At 43.8% G+C, this 21,534-nt stretch overlaps 1 protein-coding gene across 2 annotated transcripts in view; it reads left to right on the plus strand.

Annotated features, from left to right (window-relative positions):
* The first annotated feature begins 4,848 nt into the window (after nt 1-4,848).
* Nucleotides 4,849-21,534, plus strand: part of LOC137784253 (leucine-rich repeat transmembrane neuronal protein 4) — a 105,172-nt gene continuing 88,486 nt past the window's right edge. Inside the window, exons 1-2 of one of the 2 annotated variants that reach the window (XR_011077382.1) lie at nt 4,849-5,692; nt 13,758-15,382. Coding sequence is in view for 1 of the 2 variants with exons in the window: in XM_068574781.1 (XP_068430882.1) it covers nt 5,689-5,692; nt 13,758-15,319 (1,566 nt within the window). In the remaining variant the exon portion in view is untranslated. The remainder of the gene's footprint in view (nt 5,693-13,757; nt 15,383-21,534) is intronic. The other variant, XM_068574781.1, reaches the window with a different exon arrangement.

The raw sequence follows: 21,534 nt of genomic DNA on the forward strand, positions 1-21,534 counted from the left end.
TATATATATATATATATATATATATATATATATATATATATATATATATATATATATATATACATATATACACATATATATATATGAGAGGGGAAACACAGGTGTAGGCCATAACCAATCAGGGGACACATGGGCGTGGCTTAGGGCAAGTGAAGGGAATAAAACAATCAGGAGACAAATACACACACACACAATTGGGGACAAGGCCTACAGGAGGCAGGAGAAACAGAGGAAACAAGAGACAAACTACAAAATAAAACAGGAAGCCACCCAACACCCTGACATTTAAACCCTACCAGTATTCCTGTAATCGTTACTAAATAATGTGTTGCAACATGTTTCCAGAGTATGTTGATATATTTTCATTGTGTACATAAAAGGTCGGCAGCCAGGTTATCCCTGAAACAATAGATGAAACACACAATTCTATAACAGAGCACCGTGGTAGTGAAGATTGCTTTGCCTCCATGTAAAGAATGTGGATCTGTGCATATGGGCTAAAACATACAAACGTACACACACACACACGCTGGTGCAGTCTTTTCAGACAATGCCGTAATCCCACTCCTCCCCTCTGAGATCTATACAAATAGAGTGCTTTATCCTGTTTGTTTACCATGTTCCAAGCGCTTTACATGCGCCTGCTTTCAAGCGCGTCTAAACCCCAAAACACCTCGGCCCCAACCCGAGCTGCAGTGTGTGGAACACAGCCCTCCAGATTGGAACCCAGCTTGAGGTAAAGGTTAATGGAGGCGACCTGCAAAACAGAGATTTACAACTACCGCATCTGCTGCGGCAACCTTGGCATCACAACATTCTTTGAACTAAAAATACCTTTTCTTTATGACCCGACCAAAAAAAAAAACACAACAAATATCAAAAAGGGGAAGAAGAAAAAGTCGTACTTTGGCATTGGCGCAGCAGCGTTGGCTGTATAAGCTGTCCCTGGGTATTTGCTCGATGATTCACATTCATAGGTGAACTCGAGAAACTCGGTGTCAGGTTGAAAATTGCCTTGAGGCAGGTTAAGATGATTCTGCCAGCCTTAAGATCAGAGGAAATGGAAAAAGAAAAGAACACTAGAGAGAACAAGTCCCAGTCTAATGTGAACACGGGAAGGACAGAGCGGAGCTGTCTCTCACCCTGGAGAAAGCCTGGAAATATCTTCTGTTGTCAGAATCACTTAGACAGAACACATGCAGCAGTGAGGGCTGTACCTTTACCCTTTGACTGTTCATCCATCGATCTTGTAATCTCTTGTATGTGTTTTCTTATCCGACCTATATCTTTATTATTTATATTTTTCTTACAGTGAATATGCCATGTTTATCCATCAAAGCAGTGCTTTGTCGGTGACAGCATGCGGGATGGATGGGCCCATACGCAGACCTCTATTTGGTTCCTAGCACGATTACTTATGAGCTTTATGAATTGCTTCCTGGCAATGAAGAAGATTGCCTGTCTTTTCAGTCACTGGATGCTACACTTGTGTCTCTGAGAGAGCTCAAGGAGAAGTGCTATTGGATTCACTGACAACCTCAACGTTTGACACCTGGAAGATTGTTTAACACGTGAACGTTGCCGGGCAACAAACCTCGTTCTGACGAAGGAAGAGTGTCGCGCCAAGTATTGGCCTCATAAGGGGCAACGTGCGAGATTTGGTTCATTTATGAAAGCATTAAGAAAAGCCACCAACATTATGGAGAGAAACTAATAAGGAGAAGTAACATTTGTGCAGGATAAGTAAATGTATTGTGCTGGTGTGATTCATTTGAAAGTGGCAGGAATTAGAAACAGACTTGCCCCAGGTGGATGCTCGAGGAGTAGAGCATCCGGCAACAGCTCGCTCAAAGTCAGCCAACCGAAAACCACAGCGGTGTTTCTCCCAGGAGGCCGTTGTTCTTGCCACATGTGAAACGAGAAGTTAACGATTATTTTGTCACGTAATGTCCGTACTTTGGTAAAGATGTTCTGTTAAACTACTTAAACCTAACTAGGTAGTGTTTTCTTAACAAAAAGACTAGGTCTAGACAAGCTGACACATGTTGCTGGATTATAAACAGAGTACAGGAGGTAAAATACTGCCACCCTATTTCTTCGAAGATATGGTTTTACATGTTGCATATATATATATAATTGTCCTCGTGACAGTGACCGGCTACAGTCAGCTAAATGATGTCAAAAAAAAAAGAAAAAGAAAGAAGCTTTTTCTTGAGCAGAGCGTAAGATAATGTTCTGTTCAAAACCTGTAAATTCTTCGTCTTCCCTCCCCATGTGCAAATGTTGAATACGACCTACCTGACAGACACTTAAAACCAACAAGCAGAGGCAATTCATTGGTGGAGTACAAAAAAAAAAAGGTGAGGGTAAACTACACAGTTATATTTCTTCAGGATAGAAATCACTGCTGTGGGCTGGCGCTGTCTCTGTCTCCATAACTTCACAGGGTATTAATTGTTTCAGCGCCGTCAGCAGAATGGCCTCTGCTTGTTGAACCACATCCAGGAAGGAAAGTCATCAGCCAAATTGCATAGGAGCCGATGCTGAGGCTGAGCCACGGAGCAAGACGCTGAATCTGAAGACGGTGTCGGAGAATCGTCTGGCTCCCTTTTTTTCTTTTTTTTCTTTCTTTTTTTGAAGAGATGCTCTAAAAAAACAGGTAACCAAGCAGATGGATGGGCGGGGCCGGGCGGTATCATGGGGGAAGTGACAATGCATCGGGACAGGATCACTGTGGAAAGAAAAAGACGTGCCAGAGCTGAGAGATGTCATTGGCATTCATGTGACATGTCCCACCGATGCTTATCTTCAATGCTGATTAGTATGCGTGGATATAATATACCATGAGATTAGGTGAAGAGGCACTTGGTGGCAGTCACATACCAAGTGATTAGCTGGGAATAAGTGCAAGAGGTGCCGCAGGGTAAAAACTTCTGCGCTAGCTTAAAACGCTGGAGGGTATTTTCATTTAAGTAGTCCGACCTTCCACAGTGAAAGACATACGTCACCCAGAATGTTCCATTTAGAGAGGACTCGAAGAATGTTAGAGGTGGAAGTGGTATTCAGATCCTTTACTGAAGTAAAAGGACTATGATGGAAACATCACTCCTTCTCTGGAGTCAGAAACTTGCAAAAGTAAAAGCATAAACATAAAGATGGAAAAAAAACACTGGAGTAGCAAACAGTAAAAGTTATCTATGAGACTATTGGTGCATTGAGAATATTAAATCATAATTTCAGCCAGTGGCATTTTAAATTTTGTAGTTGGCTCCCAGTTTGACCTTTGCTTTTTCTTCGGGGAGTATACACTTTTGCATATACTAGAATCTACTCTGGTAAGTATATATATATATATATATATATATATATATATATATATATATATATATATATATATATATATGTGTGTGTGTGTGTGTGTGTGTGTGTGTGTGTGAAAGAGAGAGAGAGAGAGAGAGAGAGAGAGAGAGAGAGAGAGAGAGAGAGAGAGAGAGAGACTTTTGGTGCACTGAGGATATTAAATCATCATTTAACAAAGTGGCATTTTAATTTTGTAGTTGGCTCCAAGTTGGTCCTTTTTTCTCTCCAGGGAGAAAAAAGACGTACAGTATATTTTGAAAAAAAGTAGTAGTTCTTATTTAAATGCAGCAGAGTTAAAATATGCAACATTTAAAAACCCAAGTGAGGCACCAGAATCTCTGCCAGTATAAACATATATATATATATATATGTATATATATATATATGAAAAATAAGTGCCCACATAATTCCTTCCAACTGGTTGCATGATGCCAGTCGAAGGCCAGTTGTATTCCAGTCAGAAAGAAAGGGGCAGCATATATATTAGTAACCCAGTGAGGACACAACTCACATTAAACATTCAGCTGCCCGTTCCTTCCTTAAATACAGCGGGCTCTAAACAGGCAGCTGGGGAAGACGCAGAGGGAGGCCGACGTCGATTAAGTGCCGTTTGCATTTCCAATGCAGGTTACTGCGGAATGTTAAGTAGGATCCTGTCTACGACTTCTGCTTCCGGTTGTTCCTCAGAACCCGTTCACTGTTCGAATCTAGGAATCAGAACCCCCCCGTGGCCAGTTCTGAGAATCAGCCACGCGTGTGTTTGGACAGACAGATTTCAGCACCACGGACAGCGTCCTGCAGCCCTCTGTACGGGCTGCCAGTGGGCTGCGTCCACAATGGACCTCCTCCTCGCACACGCAGGTCTGTGTGTGCTTGTTGTGAGGCACCCTCACAACGCAACACGTCATCGATTCGAACCACAATGTAACCACAATAAGCACAAACCTTGATCGAAATCTTAAATATGAGCCTTAGTCTAACCTTGAGCGTATACAGGTAAGTCGAAGCTCTTAAACAACTATCACACAAGACCTCACAAATAGATTAGAAAAAGAGAACACACGCACACACTTTCATGTTCAGTGTAAATTATAATGCATTAATTTTGAATGATACACAAATGCATGTCGTACATATTGAAGCCAATTATGAGGCTGTTAGAATAATGAAGGGGTCGCGTGATTTCGGTTCCGCCTTGAGGTGTGTGTGTGTGTGTGTGTGTGTGTGTGTGTGTGTGTGTGTGTGTGTGTGTGTGTGTGTGTGTGTGAAGAGGGGAGTGGGGGGGTTCATGTCGGTGTTTCCTGAGGCGGTGCCCTCCCCCTAAATAAAAGAGGAGAAATAAAAATAAGACAAAAAAAGAAACGTGCCACCCACGACATCCAACTCGCGACGCGCCCTCGCAGCTCGCGGGTCGAGGTCTCGCCGGAAGAGGGCATTCCGGTTCTGCCCGACAAAAGTTGCGTTGCCACCCGGACGCGATTAAACCATCGCGGCGTCACGCGCGCGTTCCAAAAAAAAAAAACGAGCGGCGACGAGGCCGAAAAGAGGATTCAGGACAACAACGAACAAACAAAAAACAACAACATAAAGATGGATATTGGGATGTGTGACTGCTCCGCGTGACTCCCTCTCCTCTCACAGCGGCTTCGCAGAGACTTGTGGACCGTTACTTCCCCCCCACCCCCCTCTGCGTGCGCCATGCGCGCATCCGACTGAGCATCCTGGAGGAGAGAGACGCCGGGGGTTGACTTGGTTGAGGAATCTAAGCTCTGCGTGACTCTTTCTGGAAAATAACATCTTGTTGTTGTTTAGTTTGTGTTGTGTCGTGCACCATGCAGCCCGATGTGTGAAGTTTCTTCTTTGCGACAGGATTTTTCGCGGGATTCTTCGCGTAAGACTGACGTGAATCACTTGGACGTGGCTCCTCTACTGTCTGCGCCTACTGCAGCACTCTTTTTGGCTGTAACTTGAAGAAAAAATAATACAAAAAAAAAGAGAGCGATTCTCCCGCTGCGAAGATCTGGAGAGGGGAGTTCTCTGAAAGCGGATATTTCTTTAAAATCTGGAGTTGGAAGTAAATAACATTCGCCCCGGTACGGCTGCACGTTTTTTTTTTTTTTTACAGACGCAGAACTAAACCGGGTATCACAACCAGGTCCGGGAGAGTAGAAAAAGGGCAGGTGCGCTTTGAAAGTCGGCGGCTGCGCGCAGAGACCGGGCTAGTGGATTAGGACGGTACCTGTCTGTGGAGAGCGCGTCATGCGGACTCGGATGTCGCGCACCAGAAGCCATTAAAACCTGTAGGCTGGAGCTGACAGAGACGCGGATATGGGTGAGTTCCGTTTCACGTTACCATCTTTCAGATTGCGTTGTTTAAACATGTATATATGCGTTCTACAGCTGTCCTCATTTGGCATAACACAGCACGAGGACGCCTGTGTGCGTCTCCTCCGAGCGGAACTGGGTTGAATCAGACGCGGGCATCAAATACATAGTCGTCTTTTCAAAAAAGAAAAAAAAAAGAGAAAGAAATGCACACTTGTGATGTCTCACACGGGTTGCTGGTGTGTTTCGTGAAGTGGTTCGGGGAGCTTGAAGGATGTGGCAGAAGCCCGTGCTGTTAGTCGCAGAGCTGCAATGTGGTTTTTCTTCTTCTCTCCTCCATTTCTCGGTGGCGTGGTGTATTGGAGCCTCTACTTCTGTGTGTATTTCACAACGCTGTGCGCATACAGATTGGGTTCAACAATCTCAAGCAGAGAAAATAAGCATGTGTCTAAATGAGGTCTATCCTTTTTCCATTTTTTTTTTCTTCGTATTTTTCTTCTTCCCACGACTAGTTAGAGTCGCTGGCTCATTGGCGTGGACTGAAATGCTAATCACGGCGAACGCTGGAAGCCAGTCAACTTTATAAAGCGTGGCCCTGCATAATCATTGATTTGGGCTTAATCTGTGCGCACGAAGCCCCTCTGCCTCCCGCCCGGTGCGGGCGCCTCCCGAAACTCTTGCGGGATCAAGGCGCGGGGGTTGTGCAGTTTTTTTTTTGTTTTTTTTTTGCAGCCGTCGTGTTCTGCAACTGACACAGAGAGACTCTCCAAAACCCAGCAGAAAACTGCGCGTGCATCTATCAATATTCTCTGCGTCTTTGTGTGTGTGTGTGCGCGCGTGTGTATGTGTGCGCGCGCGAACATGTAAACATCCCACTCCTTCAGCAGTGCATGATATTGTTTCTCTGTCTGCGCGCGTGCACGTGCTCTCCACATCTTCTAAAATGAGAATTAACACTTATTTTGGTCCCGTTCTGTGCGCGCATTTTGCAAACTCGTACCCACCCTCCCCCTTCTCCTCCCCTTCACTCTGCCCCTCTCTTGGTATCTGTTAGCTGTGTCATAATAATTCAGTAATTACATGCCTCCCCCCCCCTGTCAAAAAAAAAACTTGAGCTTCTTCTTCTTCTCCATCTTCTTTGCATTCCCTCAGTCCGATGGCATTGTCTGGGCTAGCCCTAATCTCCTCAGCCATCCTTAACTGGTATACAGATGGCCAAGTTCACTGGTGGTGCTGTGCCATTAATTGCGAGGCCGCATGATGTATCGACCCACGGCGGGTTACTGCACCACATCAATATAAGCTACAACGGCGCAGAAAAAAAGCCATACAGTGCGGGCCGATAGCTGGGACGTAATTTATGTGTGCTGCAAAGCGACCATATATTGTTAATCATAGAGATCTATTTATGGGGGCCCGTTCCTTAATTTAAGACCAGAGCATGTCAGAAGAACCCTGCATGGTTGACGTGCAGCGATTCCGACTCCAAACGCACAAGCCGGCCGCCGAAAACGCAACTTTTGTCGACCGCGCGGCTTCATGCTGTTGCTCACAATTATTCCATGATTATGCATCACCGTAATCTCAGTCATCCGCCAGTGGAGCTGACTGCGATGCTCTTCATTAGCAGCATGCAATGCACTTATGTTTCATGGGCCATATCATTAGAGATCTGCCTTGCAGGAGGAGAACTGTACGGGGAAAAAAAAGCGAACAGAAAAGGCAGTTTCAGAGCTTCAAGATGAATTCCGAGGCCCAAATGCATTGTTTTCTTTGCATCGGTGCGACAGTGGCACGTCTGGCGAACTCACAGTACTCTGTGTTTACGTGCAGCAGATGACCTTCTGCTGGTCCGCCGGCATCCAACAGTTGAAATGCTATGGTGAAGCAGGTGAAGGGGACGAGATCAACAGGCTCTCTGAGCGCGATATCAGGGATTTCGTTCTTCACATTTGCTTATTTTGAAAGAAAAGAAAAGAAATCAATTGCTTGTGAGGCACTTGGGATCCAGCATTCATAACCTATAATATGCATGCTTATCCTGTTCAAGGCTGTCGGGCCTGGATGCTGTGAGCTACATGCTGAGTACACACTGGAAAGGTTCTTCAGTAACATTTAGTAGACGTACTAATGTAATGTACTTGTGTTAGACAGTAGCCCAGTTGAAGAAAGACACAACAATACTCTATTTTCTCTCCAAGGACACATTTGACATGGAGTAAGTAAGATACAATTCTAAGAGTAACACTGAAACAGCTCTTTGAAGAAGTGTGCCATTTCAATCTGAAGATGTAAAAGTCAAACGTGGTCCTCACAAGTGAGATACCAGAGCGAGCCCATCTTTTTCGACTTTTAGAGTCATACAAGTTTTGATTGTATGTGCGGCCTTTAGTCAGGGTTTGTCGCCCAGTGAAGAACGCAATCCCATCATTGTGGATTCATCCGTCGACCCGTTCTTTTGTCTGTGTGAGCTATTATAGGATGACATGGTAGAAGAAACAGAGCACAACCTTTGCACTGACATACGAGGTCAAAGCATCGTTTTTATAAGCCCTGAACAGGAGGAAAGCTGTCTCCTGGTGGTTTATTTACCCTCACATTTACCTTTTGTTGGTGGCTTAAGGGATGGGTGAATATTCCTACTTTCAAATCATCCAATTGGGGTTACTGGAGATCGCCAAGAGGCAATTTACCCAGATGCCAAAGATGAGCCGAACCAAACAAAAACTTTCTCTGACCGAGGAGAATGCTGTTCGTGACCTGTACAAAAGAAGAAGTCAATGTTGATTTGTTTGTCACGTACTTCTATAGTTAAGTAACGCCACTTTCGTAGTTATTTGAACCCAAATGACAATCTTGTCTTGAAGATAACTCAATAGTTTGTTGCCTGACGGCTGCCCAAAACCAAGGTGCCAAACCCGAGGCTTCATGACATGACTTGTTGTGACATATCACAAAATGATGGGTGACATCACAGTGATTATGTCCACTTGTTACTTATGGTTTTAACTCACACAGGCTCCGCCCTCTACTGGAGTCCATGGGTAGTACTCTCCTCCAATCACAAGCGTGCATTCACCCACTTAGTCTAGTTGAAGGCTGAGGCTGTGTTCATTGAACTAGACCTTCAACCTTCCTCTAAAATGACGTGTGAATGCATTCATAAAAGACTGAACATTTCATGTAAAATATTTAAACATTGAAAAGAATACTAGTTTACTATTAATGTCTCCTCTTGTTGAAAGCCTGGGCGTCTGCATGGGCGCAGTGCGACAACATCACAGCGTCCTTGGTCCGTTTACCATCATTATATTATTTTAATATCTCAATCACAAATTTCATTCCTCGCGTTAACTCCTCTGATGGAGCGCAGAGCGTATGCATACCCATAAAGAAGAGGCCGCAAACTGGTTCGTAATTAAGGATTTCAAATTCACTCATAACGCATGGTGATTAATTTAGCTCGGACATGCCGGATACGTCTCTGAATGCATGGATGATAACGATTGTTTTAAAATAACATCTCAGGTCTGATTTTAAGTCAGTTAAAATCGCTCTAATGTCGGCGTCCGGAAGAAAATTCATTGACATACGATCCATCGCCAACTTCCACATGCCTATATTGTACCAAGAAAAATTTCAGTTTCAAAAACTTTGTCATTATGCTGCGTTGTCACTATAAGTAGTAACTATAGTGAAGAAGTGGCCTACTGCAGTGAACCCAGAGCAGAGTTCAGATCGGGCGAGAGACTTTCACCACTGTGGTACAGTGAAGGCTGAAGGTTGATTTGGTCGTACGTGTGTGTGAGTGTGTGTGCACAGTGTCCATGACAATACTCCCTGTAGTGCTTTTCCATATTCCACCCTAATCAGTGCTACAAATACAAGACGGGCAAACTGTTTCCCAACCACGGTTAAAATGGGCCTAACTTGGCAGGCCTTGCTATCATCTCAGAGATAATTGGAGACTAATAGGATGGCTCAGGCTGGTCTGGGGACGTCCTTCCCTGTGTGTTCGGCCCCTGTCCAGCCTTTATGTGCAGTCAAGGCTGAGGCCGGTAGTCGCTTTGTCAATGACAGGCAGCGGATAGCAATGAGCCACTTGTGTGCACTCAAAGTGCACCAGTTAGCGAGTCCATTTGCCAAGTTATTAAGCTACATTTGGTTTTATTTTAGGTCAGCAGTAAAGTGCACTTACTCTCTCCGAAAACAGCTCTTCTTGTGCTGAGGACAGCAGGGCCGGCTGCTACACAACTAAGCGTTACGCACATGCCTTGAGACAAACCTGAGCATCGGCTCGTCCATTCGTATTAGATCTCGACAGATAAACTGCAGAGCGGGAAGCACAGAAATGAGAATCACGGGTCTGAGACAAGTGTTCGTCCTTTAATGTTCTGATTTGATCGAAGCAAGAAATGAAGACGTTCGGAGGACGAGAATGGAAATCAGCAAAGGAAGTGAGAGGGCCGCGGAGATGCATAAAGAATAGGCATCACATTATAGCAACAGCCGGATGGCTGCGTGGTTCAAGGACATGAATAACTAGCATATTTTCTTTAAAAGGAAGCTAGAGAACAGAACCAGGGAGAAAATATTCATCTAACTACATCCGGCATGAGAACGGTAATGGTGAGAAGTGCATAAGGTAAGAGGTAATGGAGACACTGGCCCTACGAGTGACAGCTCAGAGGGTGACTTGTGCTCCTTTGTGAATAAGATTAGAGGAGTAGTAGCGAAGGAGATGGCTTACTGAGGCATTAGCGCACGGAGCGCTCATTAAAGCACATAAAGTGTCAGTGAGGGAGGGAGAGAGGTGTCTTGTGAGGCCGGCTCAATCTGAAAGAGATGGCGGAGTCACTTCTAATAAAGCGAGCCTATTATGCACATGGGAAATAAAAGCAATAGGGGCCTGTTTCCACAGCCTCCTGGGACTCGCCAGTCAGACACAGAATTTAGTCAGACACATCCCACACATTTAGTTCCCCAATCTATTGAAATTGCTTTAAATGCACATGGAACATTACACAAGGGCCATGTTACATAGTGGCATTTGTCTGCCGTTTCTACCTTCTTTTTTCGCCGTTGTGCCACTGTGTTGTTGGCAAATTAGTTGAAGCTACATCTTGAAACCTGCCATGTAAATAAACAAACAAATTGGCAGCAGTCAGATACACTGCGTCCTGTGATCGCCATCTTTGTCTCTGCAACGTTCATAGTTGTTGGAATCCAAGAGGAAGAAACGTGATTGATGTATCTGCTGGTATAATCAATAGCCAGCACAAATTATCTGTACAGTTCTGTGATTCCCTCCATCTGTAACGAATGATGAAAGATTCCTCTGAAAAACAAACAGTAAGTGTGTCTCTCTCTCACTCACACTCTCAGTCAATACCCATATGGGATCAGCAGATGCTTGGCAAGGAGCGGAATGGCTATGTTAGTTAGCATATGCTCCATGATGCCTCTCAGCCACTCTATGTCAGGGAATTATTTCTGACAAATCCTACAAAGATTACGGAATACACATAACGAAAATACAAATAACGCTCATTGCCTCAACCGTACCGGTTATTCCATGTTTTTATCTCATCGTCAAAGCAACACATACACTCGTATTGATACATTCATCATGGCACATTTGGTAAGCTACTTACAAGGTGGACCACTTCCACTGTGACATATTAATCTTACATCACTGCGGTAGTGGTAATAAAGTCTGCACTTGATGATATTGCCTTGAGAAACACACATAAGTAGTGGATCCCCCCTTACCACTCTCTCAAGGGGAAATCAATGTATCTTAATGACACATCATTAGTGGCTCTGTAAAGGGGAACGATTTTAATGGAAACAACTCTGTCTCACCTCAGAACAAGGAGCGATATCAGAGGGAGCCACTGACCACCGTTCTTCATTTTTTTTAAATAGTATTTGAAGCTGAACTTCACACACACCCTTGCCCTAACCTTAACCTAAACCTAACTAACCTTACTCGAGCCAAACCCTAACCATAAAGAAAGTCTTCACCATAAAATGTAATGACTTATGTTATGGAAAAGCAATGTATCCCCAAACAGATAAATGTTCCCACAGGACAGGTAAAACACGCCTACCCTCCCCCTCCCCTCCCCACACACACACACGCACACACAATTAAGAAATGTACATCATAGAAAAATAGTAATTCTCCACAGACCCATTTTGGCATTCAGTTAGTTTTCTGCAGCACAGATGAGTTGTGTAATTCCATAGGGTTTATAGTGATTTTTTAATCTGAACCAGTGGGATGCAGAATCGATGATTCATGCTGAACCTGTGCTGCTTGGGTTTTGGTTATACACGAAATGGCTGGAGTTTTGAATTGAAAACGCCTCCGGGATTGTATACACAACCACCAGCTCTTGAATGTTAATTTGCTCTGCACACGCTGCCTTCCACAACTTATCTGCCTCTGCCATTGGTGCAAGGATGGCTTATGGGATGACTGAATACAAACACAGATAAAGATATGACTGAATTGCTTTGCCTCAACACTGCTTGTCAGTGTGCATTCATTGTATACATGCAGGGGCAAATTACATCCATCGAAACAACTGAAAGCATGTAATTTAAGCTAGTGCGTCCACACAATGTTCTGCATCTGAATATAAGAGGTTTTTCTGATTGAAGTGAGACGTTTATGACCAAGTAGAATCAATTGATCAAAAGAAGAAAAAAAAATACTGCTTTAAAATAAACTAATACAATAGTACAGACAATTCTCAGCTACAAGTGATTCTCAATAGTTTTATGTCACAGTAAAATTACAGCAATGATCATGGTCAGGATTACACACAAGTCATGAACCCTTGGGGCCCCAACAAGTCATGCTGTAGGCTTACTCCTGATCATATTTCCATTGTAATGTGGAACAAATGGGACAATCTGTCAGTCCCTTCAGACTACCCGCTAGTCATCTGACCATTAGAACGTATTAGAGACTAGATTCATTTCTGTTTGATTTCTGTTCATCTGTATTACTTTTACAACTCTTACTTTTCTTCAACCTACAGACAAGTAGCACTGTGGTTGTGTTGTACACAGACACTGGTGGTTGGAACGCACCAGGTTTGATGACATTCTCCTCGATTGTAGAATGTGATGTGACTGGACCTAGGTGTCAATAGTTATGTTGTAGGGATGCCGAACAAGTGTCCGTGTGGGGGCAGGTGTTAACAATGTATGTTACAACCTTGGAGACTAAACATTTCACAGGTTGAGTTACAACCATGATGTGACACTTGAGTGGAAATAGGGGAGTTTCCAAGAAAAGGAAAAAAAAGGAAACTGGAAATATATATAACGAACAACCATTTTTGAAGATAGAAAATTCCGAAGTGACCCTGACAAGTGAACCTTATTGTTAAACTCTGACAACGCCACATAAATCAATATATGGAAGAGTCTTTCTTCATCTGGTGTAAGGGGCAGAGATGGCAGACCTGATAAATCACAGGTGGATCTTTAAAAAGAGGGTTTATTTACCCCCGCAATATGGCCACTTCCTGTATTTAAGAGCTACCGCCTGACAATATGTCCTTCCAGCATCAGTTTTTCAGCCATAATAGAGTGCCAACTTGTATAAAGACAAACAAAATAAGTTATCTAAATGTGTGTGCTTCAAATATATACTAATATACTATCAACAATACAAAATGCATTATGAGTATGACATGAAGCAAAAGCTATTTGTCACAATTTATGTTTGTTGATGTATATGTGCAAATGTGCATTAAGTAAAAAGGTAAACAAACTCAATGAGCATATAAAGAACTATTAAGTGCTGCCTCACATCTGGTGATATTCAAGCTAGTATTTTATTTTCATTTCACAGCTCAGTGTTGTTTGGTGACTTCTCCTTCCTTTTTTATGCTTACTGAACACAAAGGAAACCAAAACAAGCTGCTCAGTTTGTAGCATGCACTTGTTTACCCCAAAAAATAATTATAAATGCTAGTTTGGGGTTTCTGTAATAAGGTCCTCGGCTTAACTTATTTTTCTCTTTTGCCATTGTCCTCTCCCCCTTTCTGTAGGCTCTGCTTTGCGGCGTCGCTGGCTAGTGGTCCAACTCCTGATGCAGGTGTGGCTGGCAGCAAATCCATCTTTGAGTGAGCGTCCATGCCCTAAGAGCTGTCGCTGTGATGGAAAAATTGTCTATTGCGAGTCAAGCGCCTTTCGTGATGTCCCCAAGAACCTCTCAGGAGGCTGTGAAGGCCTGTCTTTGCGGTACAACAGCCTCGCCAGTCTTCGTGCCGGCCAATTTGTAGGCCTCAACCACCTCATCTGGCTCTACCTGGACCACAATTACATTGCCACTGTGGATGTACTGGCCTTTCAGGGGGTCCGTAGACTCAAAGAGCTAATCCTGAGTTCCAACAAGATCACGTCGCTCCACAACACCACATTCCACCCTGTCCCCAATTTGCGTAACCTGGACCTGTCGTACAATAAGCTGCAAGCCTTGCAGCCTGGGCAGTTCCAGGGACTACGGAAGCTTCTCAGCCTTCACATACGGTCAAACTCTTTAAAAACCGTCCCAGTGCGTCTGTTCCAAGATTGCAGGAATCTTGAGTTCCTGGATCTGGGTTACAACCGCTTGCGCAGTATCACTCGGAATGCATTTTCAGGCCTAGTCAAGCTCACTGAGCTGCATTTGGAGCATAACCAGTTCTCAAAGATCAATTTTTCCCACTTCCCTCGCCTTTACAATCTGCGGGCACTTTACTTGCAGTGGAATCGAATTCGCTCAATGAACCAGGGCCTAACCTGGACCTGGGCCTCCATCCAGAAACTGGATCTGTCTGGAAATGATCTGATGGAAGTGGATGCTGTTGTTTACCAATGCCTACCTAACCTGCAGACCCTCAATCTGGACTCCAACAAGCTGACCAATGTCTCCCAGGAGGTGGTTGATGCCTGGATCTCTTTGACTACAATAAGCTTAGCTGGGAATGTATGGGACTGTGGCACTGCCATCTGTCCTCTGGTGGGATGGCTGAGGAATTTCAGAGGGGCAAAGGAGACCACAATGATCTGCGCCTCCCCCAAGAAAGCCCAGGGTGAGAAAGTGATGGATGCTGTCGAAGCATTTGGTGTTTGTCAGTCAAACCCAGCGACAACGCTCACTGTGAGTATCCCTCCAACCGCATCCAGATTCCCTGTGCAGACTGAACGCCGACCAGCCATCCTGGCTTCACCTACTGGTTCTGGAAAGAGAGGAGAGGGATCTATCAGGGGTCCCACATTGTCAGCTGTTACCCCACCTGTGGCACCTCCACCAGAGCAAGACTTGGAGCCTGTGTCCTTCCACAAGATTGTGGCTGGAAGCGTTGCTCTTTTTCTATCTGTTGCGATGATCCTGTTGGTAATCTACGTGTCTTGGAAGCGATATCCCAGCAGTGTCAAGCAGCTGCAGGAGCATTCGGCAGCATCCCGCAAACGCCGCAAGAAAGCGAGAGAGACGGAGCGCACCCTGAGCTCTCCACTTCAGGAGTACTATGTGGACTACAAGCCCACCAACTCTGAGGCCATGGACGTGCTTGTGAATGGGACCGGACCCTGCACCTATACCATCTCCGGCTCCCGAGAATGCGAGGTATGACCCACACCACCGCCACTCCTCCTAAACAAAACTCAGTCCACAGCGCTGCGACCAGAGGTAATTATTTACACTGCCTTGATAGATGATTAATCTGCTACTTGATTACTTAGCCTTATACAGCAGGTTAGGTAAACACTCTGTACCAATGGATTATTCCAGAAGTGGTTTAGCATCACTTTGTGTATAACAAGATATCTGCTGTTTTCAGATCCTTGTTTGTATATTCGCTTAAACCTTAATCTCTGCTGAGTTTGTTTTGCCGCAAAAAAACCACAGACATAAAGATAAATCAGATTGATTGCATTTCCTATTATGCATAATCTTGAGCCTCAGCAATGCTGTTTTTGATGAGACATTTGTGCTTGTTTAGGTGCTTGTTTGCTCCTTTTTTTGCTTGGGTATCACAGGCTTTGTGCTTTGTGTGTTTGCTCTACTGCTATTCAATCTTTGATGAGCAGTATTGTGTCGGGACAAAAGCGGAATGGTGGTTAGATCCACTTCTGGACACTGGATGTGAATGCTAAAAGAGGCTCTTGTCACTGAATAGAGCTTCCCCCGAGCTGATGACTTCACACTTTTCTTGAAATAGCTGTGGCTGAAGACAGTTGGACAAGACGTAATGTCCATAGTACCCCTACAGCCCATCCTTTTCTAAAACGTTTCCTTTATTTTCACACTGCCTTAATTGATTAGTCATACAAACTGAAATGCATACTTCCACTGGCCATCCACACTTTAACTCACACAGGGATAGAAAAAGAAATGCACATTCGGTGACATACACACAGACAGAAGCAGTGTTTGATAGTCCCGAAAAGGAGTGAAAATCCTTTGAAATGTTTTGTACGCCGGCAAGTGAATTTCTTCAAGGCAGTTTTTAGAGACGACAGCAATGTGGGAATACTACTTTTCTTCTTTTGCTTTCAGCTGCTCCACTCTTGTGTACCTGACATACTGTACCATTCTTGGTTAAATATTGTATTCTACGCCGGAGTTTATTCATGTTTTCTGAGCTATATCTAACCAAATCGTGAGGAGGAATGTGTTCATCATCAATGATGAACCGGTACAGTCGTTTCCGGGAGCAAAGGAAGGGCTCAGTCCACCTGGTTGATTAGGTAGCCCACCATCTGAAGCTGCAACCCAAGTGACATAACACATATTTTGGTTAAGCTCTGTATATGTTTTCACATTACAAGCCCTCTCATACTTAGTCCAGTTCCAAGATTCTCTCTGCATTTCCATCGCATGAATTTCTGGCAGGCTCCTCTCAGGAGTAATGACTATAAATGCAGAGCTTTAAAGAACAAGATGGAGGAGGAGGACTCTATAGCTGAAATTATTTTATCTTTCTGTTGCTGACCGTCTGGCTTTCCTGGAGGCAGGTTGCTTGGTATTAGGTTGTACTTGCAGGACTGTGAAGAGGAACCACCAATCACAGCTGCCATTGTGTTGTTATTAGCCCTGCACTGTCCCATATATGCGTTACGTGTAAAACAACAATGGAAGTGATGTTGGATGGATGAAAGGAGGAAAAAAAGACAATCCTGCAGTTAATGTTCAACTACTGTAAAGCAATCCTCCATTTTAATTTTTTGCAATTCACATTATCGCATTTTGATGAATCTTTTGTGGCTTCAACTAAACACACCACACTGTCAAGCATCTTGATCTGAATTAAATCATTGAGCACAGTCTGACAGCAATATGCATTAAACGTATAGAGGCTAGTATAAACCATTAGGAGAAAATCCCACATATGCCTCAAAGTTGTTTTTTCAATTAGTTTTTATTGCAATCGCAAAAAACAAAAATGAATTAACATAATACTTAATTGCCCGTGGGTTGGTTTGCATTTCATAAGCTTGTACAGGTGTTCACATTCTTGTGACCATCTTCTATAATGTAACTAATTAGTTGATTTGCAATACTTTGCAACGTACACAGCAGGAGACAACTGCCAAAGGGAATTAGAAAAGAGATGAGTTGCAATAAAGAGGGATATTCTCAATTACTAAAAACTGAAAAAAGGGATGGATAAGGATTACATTTTGATATCCTTTATTAAACGAATATGGTTGTAATTAATAGATGTTTTAAAATGGTGATTAATATGGACCTCTGGATTCTCACTGTGTTCACACCATTCTTAAATGTGTCTCAGGGAACTAAAACACCAGAAATACCATTATTTGGTAGAGAACTGTTCATGTCAACAGTTCTATAATATCAGACAACTGTTCATGTCAACAGTTATATGGTATCAGACAAACGGATGAAAGCTATGCAACAGGCATCCGATGAAATAAGTAGCGATGGGGAGGAGGGGCTAGTGCCATTCTTTGTGAAGGCAAACAAAAAAAAGCACATTGGTTGCCTTCCTCTCTGTCGCGTCACAAGGGATGAAATGGCTGATTGTAATTCCCAACACTCAATTTCATTCCCGGTGTCCCATGCCAGTTAGATTGTAACGTCACAACTCATATTGCTCACATAGACAGTATCTATAAAAAAAAAAACCCTGCTTACTCTCTGAAGGACCCCACACAAACCTCCATCAGTGTAAGCTAGAAGCAGGCCTGCAATTTACCATTGAAATCATTGCGTCTATCATTAGCCATTTATCTTGACTTGATTGAACTTGGCAATTTAGCTGGCTCTTATCTTTTATCCATGAGCAAAATAAAGGAGGAATTAACCCATACTAAGAAGGGCAAGGGCCAAATCAACATTACAGAGCCAGCAGATTGTAACAACTCAGGGAAAATAAGGTACTGGAATTATCTGTGATTCATAGACAAGGGCATAGGAATAGTGAACAAAGACATAAGCACGGGAAGAAAAGAAAAGGGTTTAAGTTTTGTCATTTTGGGCAAAACCGGAATAGACCAAGTCATTTAAAGAAAATGATGAAGAGGAGAGTGAGTAAAGTGAGCCCTTTACAATCTGGCACACACAGGTGATGTAAATCAGGCCATTTGTGGAATATTTTTTTGTTAATGTGAGTAGCAGAGTGGACTTCCAGTTGTCCACCTTGTGTGTGCCTCCCCTCCCCCACACGCTCCCCCACCGCTTTCCACAATCTACTAATTAAGTCAACACCGTGGCACGTTAGCCTCCGGTCTCTTACAGATGCAGCTTTTATGTAGTAAAGTAAAAGCGTTTAAAACTCTTTTGTGTGAACATATGAAGGAGAAGCGTGGAAGGCCAGGCTTCATTTCTCTCTCTCCCTCTCTCCCCGTACTCTCCTCCATTTTGTGTCTTGAGAGATACATCCTTGAAAATGCATTCTCTCCGGCCTTATCTGTCCTGCTGTCTCGCCCCTAAAACATCGTGGAGGCGGGACGGGAACTATCAGTCAGCAGGACCCGAGTTCATCTCGAAATGTGCTCCGATCTTGTTCTTACATTCTGTTGCTCTCTCGTGGACATAAATCACCCGGCGAGAAGGGGCAGCAGCACCTGCACTCACGCTCCCCGCCGCCTCGCATCCTCGGCTGCTTCGCCGCCAGGCACCAGGGCCTTGGCGGCTCAGGGCCTGTTCATCTCCTCTGAGTGGGGAATTGCTTGTTCCCTCCCGCGTGTCACTCATACCTTTTCTATCATTTGGATCCCGAGCCATCACTATAACTCACAGTGGACCTCTTCACATGATTGTCCTTTCATCAGACCCCAGGTCCAACCCCGGCCTAGTGAATTGCCAATCCTCATTTTCCTATGTCACTTCAACCTTCCCACAGCGAGGATTATTTGTATCACTTCATCCCCATCTGCTTTTGATCTTTCCCTTTCTTGCGGTGTTCTCGATGTGGCCCATGCAGTTGACCTGATCTGGAAACTCGTGTTTCCTTTTCATGCATCAGAACTACACTTGTTTCACTTTTTTGCAATTTTTATCCCCCTCTATTCCTTCTTGCAACCTTGCCCAACGACAGGTTCATTCAATTAAATTTATTTTGTATTGTCCGGAATCACAAATTACCAAATTATTGCCTCTGAGGGCTTTACAATCTCTACATACACGACATCCCTGTCTTAGGACTTACATCGGATCAGGATAACTCGCCCCAAAAAAACAGAAGGAACCCTTTCACAAAAAGAAAAGGGAAGGGATCAGATGTCATGTGTACAGAATGAACAACATAGCAGAGTTACAGCACATTCAATTAATATAACAGAAATTACTCATATAATAAGTAGTCATCGACCACGATCTAACCACGATCTATGTCAGCAGGAGGAGATAGAGGGCCAAGGCCCAGGAGGCAGGGCACCGGGGGCAGGATATAGGGCACATGGGGCAAGAGGCAGCACCCAGGGGGCAGGAAGCAGGGCACAGGGGTAAGAGGCAGGGTCCAGGGGGCTGGAGGTAGGGCACAGGGGGCAGGAGGCAGGGCACAGGGGTACGAGGCAGGGCACAGGAGGCAGGGGGCAGGGCACAGGGGGCAGGAGGTAGGGCCCAGGAGGCCAGACCGGTTCCAGATACAGCTATGATCCATGAAAACTTGATGACACTTGCTGCCCTTGTTTTTGCAAACAGTTCCTTTCTCCTTGCTCTCATTTCTTTTCGCTTTGCTCAATGTGTCGAGCAACACATTATCATCATCCACCACTGTCTATCCACATCCTCTCATTTGTTATATACCCAGGCCCCTTTTGCGGTCTGAACCCAAGTGACTAAGTGATACAGAGTGGCTGAAATCTTCTTTTTTGACAATGCTTTGGTGACATGCCAGGCCTGCTCTGCTGGATAGATATCCAGCAGTTCAAGCCCTAATTGACTCAGTGCTATCTCGTCTTACCCAACTTGTCCTGAAAAGGCACAAAACTCAATTTCTGCCTTCTGGACATGTTATTCTCCATTTTTTGAGTCTCCCTTCTCAGCCCTTTCTTTGTTACTGCTGCTGACCTTTTCCAAACTACAATCTCAACCACTTGCTATAATGTCACACAGCAAATCGCTGTCTTTGAATTAATTAATGTTGGACCTTTTTTTGAGAGACCATGAGTCTGATGCGAAAACCCAGACCAACGATATAAAACCTACTTCTCCTGAATGGACTGCCCTTTAACCAACTTACTCCATAGGTCTTACAATGCTGAGGTTGTTCTCATTGCAGTCACAATTGCAACTCGCTACAGCAAAGAGGGAAATTACTCAATCTCTTTGCCCCCTACCTGCTATGGTATTCATGAAACATGTGCTGAACTTTGACCTTGCTTTTGCTTGAATTTTCTCTTACAGCCTCAACACACTGGGGTGTGTGTGGGGGAGGTTCTTTTTCCTGGTGAAAAGTGACGTTATTCTTCCCTGAGCTTTCGCAACGTGAAGAAAGGCATCAACAAAAATAAACAAACAGACTTATACATACACTATACTAAACAACACATGTGAAACATGGCAAAGGAGAAACGCTGGCAGATGGTCCTCAGCCAGCACTAATCTATTAAAATATTTGATTTAAAAATCATTACAACTGCCTTAAATTCCCATAGCTGCCGGGATGATTCATTTTGACGGGCAAAGTTTCGCTGCTGAGTATTTTCGTCTTATTTATTCATCATGCCCCATGTGTGTCAAGGCCTTAACAGGATTGTCCCTAAAAAACAAAAAAGAGGAACAAATTGTATTTGTTGTGTTTAAACATGTTGTTGATCGATGAACTAGAATATTATCAATTGATGAATCATGCATGTTGTGTATCAAGCAAACGCGGAGAATGCTACATGGTAGCTGTATCAATAATGCTTGTAATCATGCTGACAACATTCCCTTTTATGACATTCTCAGGTACGCAAAATTAAAGCCAAACTGTCCGTGCAATGTTATATTGCATGGTTCTATGTAACAAAACCATCTTCTGGGTCAGGTTCCATACAATGTGGGTTTTACATAAATTTATTAGCAACTAAAACTGCTAAGATTGCCTTCTTGCCAACAACTTAGCAATAAATGTACACTAAACCGACCAGCCCAATCTCCTTTCTCATGCTACTTTCACAGTAATTATTCTCAAGGACACAAGGTCGCTCCTTCTAAAAGAAACAAAAACAAAAATGTTGTATCGTTGACCCCGGAATCAATGGTGTTGTTTTGTCCATTGAGTCCATCAAATGGAGGCATGTATCTGGACATACAAACGATAATTGCTCACTCAATTTAATCCACAGTACTCTTGTGTATTTTTTCTCAGGTGATTCAAATATTTA

This window comes from Clinocottus analis, unplaced genomic scaffold, assembly GCF_023055335.1.
Source record: "Clinocottus analis isolate CAN_PGR_092001 unplaced genomic scaffold, fCliAna1.0.p SCAF_13, whole genome shotgun sequence".
NCBI lineage: Eukaryota > Metazoa > Chordata > Actinopteri > Perciformes > Cottidae > Clinocottus > Clinocottus analis.